The sequence below is a fragment of the Pteropus vampyrus genome, unplaced genomic scaffold (assembly GCF_000151845.1).
Source record: "Pteropus vampyrus isolate Shadow unplaced genomic scaffold, Pvam_2.0 Scaffold447, whole genome shotgun sequence".
NCBI classification, from domain to species: domain Eukaryota; kingdom Metazoa; phylum Chordata; class Mammalia; order Chiroptera; family Pteropodidae; genus Pteropus; species Pteropus vampyrus.
This window is the reverse complement of record NW_011889228.1, coordinates 666,054-674,705: the sequence shown is the minus strand read 5'-3', so window position 1 is coordinate 674,705 and position 8,652 is coordinate 666,054. Positions and strand designations below refer to the sequence as shown.

The window sequence follows — 8,652 nt, the reverse complement described above, 5'->3', positions numbered from 1 at the left end:
GACTCAAGTCACCCTGTGGTTTCATTTGATGGGACGTAGAACAGGCCTGCTGCTTCTTACAGGGAGAAAGGCCCCGTCAAAGCTAAGTGCTCCCTGCCCTCGACCTGCACATGTTGCTCACCTGTGGAGGGGCCCCCGAGGGGTGACGGTTTCTGGGAGGTAGTCGACCAGGGGGGCCCAGCACCCCCCCGTGGGAGGCATTGGCAGGGGGTGCGGCTGCTTGGTCTCCGTGATGGTCAACAGCCAGCCCGTGTAGGGAGAGACCGAATCATCTGCGGGTGAGAAAGACAGCGTGTCTGTTTTCAGGGAGAGAATTCCGTTTTCCCTGCCTGGTGTTTTAGGAAGACTCTTAGAGACTCATGCTTGTAAAAATAACCCGCCAGCCATTCAGTCTGGTGAGTGCAAATTATATGATCAAATGGGTTAGAATTACTCGATTAGGTTTCTTTCACCGCTTTATTTTTACGGACACTTAATTTATAGTTATTCATTACAGAGCGATAAAAATACTGACACGCAAGAAGAAACACATTACATCACGTGAACTCCTATCACTGTGAGAACTTGCTTTTTCTCTAACCTCCTCCATCTCAGTAAAATGCAATTCCGTATTTGCCGTTTGCGCAGGCCAGGGGCCTTCGCGTCATCCCAATGTCTGTCCCAGCTTAGTTTCAGCTCATAATCGTGACGATGATGACAATAATAATAATAATAAAAAAATGATGTGGGAACGAAGACAGAGCTATGCCAGGCACAGGCCTACGCATTTCACACGCTAAGAGCCCAATCGTGGGCACCTGATGTCCCTACTTTATAGCGAAGAAACTGAGGTTAAGTGACTCGCCACCATCCACACAGTCAATGAGCTCTGCCTTCAGAACAGGACACTTCCCCCCGTCTCTGAGAGAACCATGCTCCCTAAGTCACCACCCACTCTCACGGGCTGGTGCAACAGCCCACTGTCCCCCGGCCACCACCCTGGCCCTTCATAGCCTGGTCTCCATGGAGCCACCATTTTAAAACATGTATTTTTTGAATAAACCAATGAACTTCCTCAATAATGTCTGTAACGTAAGCGTGGCCACAGCCACAGAGCCCTTTCTGGTGACGCTCTCTACACAGGCCAAGGGACCATGACATGGCCTGGCTTCGTCCCGGGGCAGGTTCCAGTGCCTTCAGGGGAAGGACGCATTGCATCATCCTCAGGCAATTTCTCCAAATGTAGTTCTTCTTGGTGGCACCTTTGAAAGGCCATGAGAGGCAGCGGGTTTGACGTGGCTGGTCCGGTGTAGTGCCAGTGGATGGGTACGTGAAAAGTGTGGCTCTGACCAGGACGGGCACTGGAGCCACGCACAGCCCACTCCTCCTCCTGGATGTGAGCTCAGGGCGTCCCTCGGGGGAGGGCCGGCCCTCTCTCAGAGCGCGAGCGTTGGCTCTTTCTCACACTGACAACCGGAGCCTAGAATTCTCTGCCAGGGCGCGTGGCACAACGCCTTAGGCGGGACAGAATTTAAAGCAGGTGTAGCAGTCACTCGTGGCAGCCCTCTCAGTAAGTTACCCACAGGATTCTCGCTTTCGAGGGGACCTTTGTCCTCTAATTAACGTTAATAACCGGCCAGGACGAGGTAGCTGCAAAATGCCCTTGTAAACGAGTGACTGGCTAACTCTACAGCAAAATTTGAAAGTGGTATAAAAATGACAGAATACGGAAGAATTGATAGAACCGAATTTGTGAGATTCTGTTTGGGAAGGATAGACTGCTCTTTGTCTCAATGATGCTCTCAGATATATATCTAAGAAACAAAAATGTGCTGAGAATGAGTAAACTGGCCCGAAACTGCTTTCTACAGGTAGGTGTAAAGCGTGATTCCAATGCAGTCCCGCTTAGCGAGCTGCATCCTCGTCACGGAGTTAGATACATTAGCACACGGCCTTGGAAAAGAATCCAGATATTTTAAGTAGTTCTGAAAATAAAAAGAGCTTACATAATTTTGGTAGAAAGCGACTTCACAGACTAGCTCTGAATCTGTTTGCTTGTCCATTTTATTCAAGGTGCTCTAGTTTTTTTTTGTTTTGTTTATTTGTTTTTAAATAGAAAATATACTTAAGAGGCTGCACACAATCTGTTTTGGATAACAGAGCACTTGTTTCAAGTGCCTGGCCATGAGGATTTGGGTCGAGCCTACGAGCCTTTTCTTCTCCCGTGGTGTAGGCCCTAGCAGTCTGTGGCTAGACTCAAAAACGCATCGGGGAGGGTGCCTCACCAATGTCCCAAGGGTGCTGGCACCCGATCAGACCTGCTTCTTCCTCCGAGATCAGCCGCAGCCAAGGCCTATAACCCGACCACCCAGACAAGGATCCCTGTCTATATTTTACGAACTTTCTGTGATGAGATCTGTTTGCACAGCTTGATTTCATTTTCTCTTTAAATGAGTAATCTAAAATAGAAGCTCTCAGTGCCCAAACTAAATGCTATGAACTCTGATTTCTCTGGTCAATACCAGTAATCATGTAAAGAACGTTGTCGACACGTGACTCAGTCAAATTCTATACCCCAAATTTTCCCGGTAAAGTGTTGTTTATACTGATACAACAAACTTAAAAATGTTTCTAGGTAAAATAGAGACTCTACTGATCATATTAGACATTTTTATTTATCTCAATTCACAAGTTTTTTTTCCTCTTTATAATTACTTGTGTGACTTTTCTCTTTGTGTATCAAGTTAGTGATCTGAGTTAATTGTTATCTCATTTCATTCTAATTACCCTTCAAAATTCACTCTTTTAATACAAGAAATGTGAGGTTTTACTACCAGGGGGCTCTAAAGATATATTTTCGAAAAGATTTATATTTTACTTATTATAGTGTTTCTAACAAACTCCATGTCCTGTACCCAGAACAGAGAGAGACACTTTAAAGGAACCAGCTGGCCAAGGGCAGAGACATTGCTAATGTGAGCGTCATAGTTGTGGCGTGTTTCGTCACACCAGGCCTGCCAGGTTCCGGGGGCATCCAGATGTGACTACTTAACGTCTTCACGATTCGATTCTTCTGTTCTCAAATTCTGGGTGACAATTTATTACGTAGCCAATCAGACTTTTCTTAAAACAACGACTTTCCATTTCTCGGGACTACGCATCTGAACAATCCGGTCCCTCCTGGGACTTGTGGCCTGTGCTTCCGAGAGTCAACTGTTTGGGGCACAGAAAGGACGGGAGGCACAGACGGCTTTGTTTACCTCGTGCTGACGGTTCGGGTAGAGAGTTTTCTGGGGACACAGCTGAAAGGGACCCTGGGTGGGAGCGCGGCAGTTGCACACGGTTTTAGACAGCCCGCCCCGGTGTGTTGCATGGCCGAGAATCTGCCCCGTGCCATGAGCACGGACAGCTGGACGGAGCTGACATGGGGACCCGGGCGCTCGCCACACTCTGCACGCTTCTCGTAAAAACAAGCCAGGCCTGGGCATTGACTTCACAGTGAACGGAACTCATGAAATATCACCACATTTACGATTTCCGGCGAAGTAGACACATAAATTCCACCTGTTCGTTTACTGACTTCCCTACACGTCACTGGGGCTGTCCTTGGATTTCAGGATTTCCGGGACTTGTGACCAAGTAACACCTTTTATCTGCTCAGCACCTGCAGATGCTGTCCAGGGATTAACTGACATCAGTGAACGCCCTGACCTTTTCGGTTTCTGTCAACTTTCTCAGGAACAAAGAAATTTCTGTGACGATGATCTCTCCCATTTTAGCCAAGTTTTCTCTTGGCTGCTGAGACTCACTGTGAAAACAGACCTTTCCTGGGTCAGCTGATACACAAAAGCCTAAAGATTAAATCCTCTCCCAAGAAAAACTGCAACATTTGTTTTCTAATAGGACGCTGTCCTACTAGCCTTTCCCCAGTGGCGTCACCAAGGAAAAAGATGCCAAGAATATAAAAATACAAACGGAATTTTTATAATTTTGACTTGTCTGCTGCTTGGCTTCTAGTTACTTTTACAATGCTGACTCTGCGCTCACCTGCTTCATTGGAGTAATGGGTGACTTAATATGTATGGGCCTCCTTTTAGTAGGTAGAATCAGAATCATCAAAACACTCATACTCCCTCTCCAGCGTCCGCCTGAGACCCACAGCTGGGTGGTACTCACTTTTATCCTCGTCATACGACCCTCCAGAGCTATTGCTGTATCTGGACTCCAGACGGGTGTGGGCTCTGATGACATTGCTGAACCTTCAAACACAAGAACAGACGCCGTGAAATACTGACGTGTGTGTATGTGCTGTTTCTCATAAACACACACTGTTATTTAGGGGCTGAGTTTTGGGCAGCTGGTTCTGATTGAGGAATACTGTAAAAACTGTACCCCAAATGTTCCTCTTTCCTCGAGAGGGCCAGTGGTCACTCGATCACAGCACAAGTTCAAACCTTGAAACGATAACCGTTTCAAGGCTGAGGCTGGAATTGAACCAGCAAATTATGACATCTATTTAGAATGGAAACAGGGGTGATACTGTATAATATAAATGCTTGCTCACATGGCAGTCTGGCAGGTGGCAGGCGGTCAGGAAATAATTGCTGAGTGACTGAACAAGCGGAAGGGGGCAGAGCTGGAAACACACAAAAATTGGTTCCTAACAAAGCTTGGACTTTGCTGGCTTTAGAGTTTCCCTTAAAATGATGGGAGGGTCTTCAGAAAGAGGTAACTGCTTGGGTGTAACATAATCAGAGGGGGAGGCGGGTTTTTCTGTCTTGCCTCTCTTGTGGCGTGAGAAGTAACCAAAAAAAAAAAAAAAATAGATGAATAGTAACTTCACACACTCACTCACCCACGATAAGCGTTATTTACTCAGTGAGGTAACGGGCCAAACGAGGTTAAACAACTTGCCCATTGTCACCCAGAGGACGGCAGCAGTGCGAGGACACTTCCCGTGTCACGCTGCCTCCGAGAAGGTGGGGCACGGGATTTTACAGCTGAGCTCTCTCACTCATTCGCTCTGTGACCTCGGCCAAGTCCTTCGCTTCCTGAGGACCCTGTTCCCACACCTGCCCCAAAGGAGTCAGGAGGACACGTCATCGTTTATTTTGTTGGGGTTGTGGAAACCAAAAGAAATAGTATGAGAAAGTCTCCAACAATGAGAGACACCATCCAACTCTGAGGTATTCGTTTGTATGCTTCTGCCTCGGATTTCTAGAATGCCTTCTCTCTTCGGGGCATCGAAGACTTTCAAATCAACAGCATGAGTAACATCTGGAGACCTGTACGGTAGGGCCAGTGTGTGGCTGAGGCGAAGGGGCGGTGAAATGGTGTGTCTACCTTTATTTTATATAAAATAATACAAATCGGGTTTCGTCTACTTCATATACACGCAGCCAAAGCAAAGAACTAAGGGTCTCCAGAAAGATCTGGAAAATTCAAGCCAAGGTAGGGGTGAAAGCCCCTGCATTCCTGACTGGATGTTCACTGACGGCAGATCGACACCCTGTTTGCTTCTAGAAGATGCAGGGCTCCAGCAGTCCTCACCGGCGTGTGGCGAGAGAGAGATGCTTCGGGAAAAGGTACTGCGTGTGCCATTAAGATGCCCACCCTGGCCCAGGTGTCACCTCAGAACATCATATCCGTGACCGCAGTTGCTAAACGTGGCACGCGTTGAGTATCAAGGCTCTAAGACTAGTGACTCGGCTTCGCTTCACTTAGATATCCACGGCTGCTTTTATTTTCCTCCTGGCATGGCCATCTTTCCCCAGGAACACTGTTTCCAGTATTCTTCACAGTCACATCGTTCGGGCTGTCCCTTTGTAAATCCTCGCAACATAAACTCGAGGACGTCCGCTTCGTTTCATACAGATCGGGCACGCAATCGTGTAAATCAGACCGGCACTTACGAAATTGAAAAAGGGACAAACCTATTACCTTCTGCGGAAGTTCTTCAATCACGTTCACGCTGGTAAGGGCAGTGTTATGCGGTGCCAAGGCCTCGCTCGGGGCGACTTGAGAACCGCACGTGGGAGGTCTGAGCAGGACAGGGCCTGGTGGCCTCCGAGCTGCTCAAGACCCGTCACATCTGGCGGTTCCGCCGCCGAGCTCCGGAGGGCCCGGGCAGGGAGAATTACAGAACCGATGGCAATTCCTCCCCTTCCTTTTGGAGTCGGATCTAGAGGGCTGTTAGGGAGTGTTCACGAGGCCGAGACCACGGAGAGGAGCCTGCTCCTTCCAGAACATTCTCCTTACTCTGGGGAAGGTGAAACCACAGTGACGTGCACGCCTGGCAAAGAGAACATGAAAACTGATGGCGAAGAGTTGGGTCTGTTCTTGCCCTTGGCTCTTTCGGGTTGGAGAAAGTCATTTGGGGCCCGAGGAAGTTCAAAGGTTAAGTAGAGGGAATGGCCTTTGACGTCAATGATACGGGACTTAAGAAACACATCACAAAAAGACCTCTGACGAAAGAAAAACTGCAGGAACAAAATGTTTTCCTAAGTTTTACTTTTGCTGATTTGGTTCAAATTAATACTCAGACAGCTGTCAGTTACTAATCTCTACCCCTCTATCGACCCCAGAGATGCATACTTTATCGCTTTCAGTTCCCTATGAAAAATCCTTTCGTGGAACTACAAAGTTATAGAATAGGCTTTTTTGTTAAAGGGTCGTTGTATTGAAAATCCTCATGGAGTTTGCTTCTGCATATTTTACAAACTGCTACTGTAATAAAAAGATGTGTTCACTTTGCTGCTTAAAAAAACTACACGACGGATCCTTCTCAGAGTTTAGAGGTACTTCCTGTTAGTCGCTCCCAACGAATCGTTTCTGTTCGCTTGTTTTGATGCACTGAAAGTTATAACATTCACCAGATATATATGTATATGTGTATGTGTGTGTGTGTGTGTGTGTGTGTGTGTGTGTGTGTGTGTGTATATCTGGTGAATGTATATATATAATATATATATTAATTACTTTGGCTATTGAGAAACTTGAAGTTAGGTTAATATGAAGTTTTAAGTTTTCCTTAGTCCTAACTTTTGACACAACTCTCTTATTCTTGGTGTGTGTCTCAGCTCGTCACAGTAACTGTAGGAAACAGAGATCCAGCTTTCACTCACTTCTGAGTGCATCCTGGGGGATGTGAAGGCAGAGGGGCGGGTGAGAGAAATATTCTATAGAGCCCGAGGGGAGGGGATCAAGGCCGACCTGAGCGGAAAAGGCGGCGGTGGTGGTTAAATCGAGGCGAAGAAAGAATAATGACATTTCTCCAACCGCATCACGAGACAACTACCGTCAACAAGAAAGAATTCACCCTGAGCTGGGATTCCACGTGGATGCGCCTCTCACCCCAGACACCTGTGCCCTCTAGCAGGACAGCTCGTGGCTTTTGTCTGGCCTGAGGGGGAGTCGGCCAGCAGAAGGTCCTGACTCAACCTTTCTCCTCACTGGCCGTGCTCAGGAAGAAACCGTGACCTTCAGGGACGCGCATAGCAGACTGAGAAAGTTGGTCTGTGCTTCTAAGAGCGAGGAAGGGTGTGTGCGTGCGTGTGGGATTATGAAGCGCACAGACACTTCCCGCTGCCTTTGTGTGGACTATCGCCGACCGCTAAACAGGACATCGAGCCGATCTGTGCACCAACCTCTCGTCAGAGTCTTTCAGGAGCTTGCCCTCCTCGGCGTCTGGGAAACTGTCCTGGCCGGCGACCACCGTGTTGCTGCTAGAGGTGGTTCCTGGGGTGGGATGAGAAGGAAGACACTCAGGAAATAAATGCATGTGGAGGGGTCAAGGTCAAGTCTCAGGTGACTCCAGGCAAGGGCTCCCTGTAACATCCCTTCTGCACAATCTCGGGCATCCCAGACAAACGCCCAGCCCACACCACTGGAACGGGGGGATCCCAGACACCCGTTATGGTGGAAGCAAAGTCATGAACGCTCCCATAAACCGATATAAACCGAGGCCACCATGTTCCCGAGACCTCTTCCCCTTGGCCACCTGGGTAATGAGCTTATTTACGGAGGCCGGCCCCGCCGTTAGCTGCTTTGGCATTTCTGGGGCCAGAGGTTACTGAACTGATGTCAGAGAAGCAAGTCCGAGTCCCCGGAGGTTCTTCCCCGCTGGCTGCTGCTTGTCTGCAGGCCGCTGAGTCAGCAGCAGGGGTGGGGCGTGGAGCCTCGGGAGGACAGGGACTTGGAGGGAGCAGAGAAGCCAGATTTGAGGAGGCTGCTGTGTAGTTCATGAACTGATTCTGAGAGGCCACTTTATCAAAGGTGGCAATACATTTGGGAACATTTTAGTCAACCTTGGGAGAGCGTTCACCGAGGGAATCCCACAGATACAAGAAGGAGGGTCCAGAAACGAGACTCCTAAGTGCCTCGGTGTCCGGCCTGGGGTCGGCCTACAGTGTGGAGCTCCGGGCAGGTGGGCACTGGGCCCCGCCGGCCCGCCACCCTCACGAATCCACTTCAGTGGTCCGACAACATCCTTAAGAGTCTCAGCTATTCTTAAGCCATCTCTCCTTTTAAAAAACTCATTTTTCCATTACAGTTGTCGTACAATATTATATTAGTTTCTATATATATCATGTATCCAGGTTAGTGGTTAGACATTTAATTAATGACATCGTCTCCCTGGTAAGTCTAGTGCCCGCCTGGCACCGGGCATGGTTA

At 48.3% G+C, this 8,652-nt stretch overlaps 1 protein-coding gene across 3 annotated transcripts in view; it reads right to left on the bottom strand.

Annotated features, from left to right (window-relative positions):
* FRY (FRY microtubule binding protein) overlaps positions 1-8,652 on the bottom strand; it is a 286,799-nt gene that overhangs the window by 58,512 nt on the left and 219,635 nt on the right. For all 3 annotated transcript variants that reach the window (XM_023524124.1, XM_023524123.1, XM_023524125.1), the window contains 3 exons: positions 7,626-7,716; positions 4,156-4,238; positions 122-272 (listed from right to left, as the gene is read on the bottom strand). In XM_023524124.1, the coding sequence (XP_023379892.1) occupies positions 122-272; positions 4,156-4,238; positions 7,626-7,716 (325 nt within the window). The remainder of the gene's footprint in view (positions 1-121; positions 273-4,155; positions 4,239-7,625; positions 7,717-8,652) is intronic.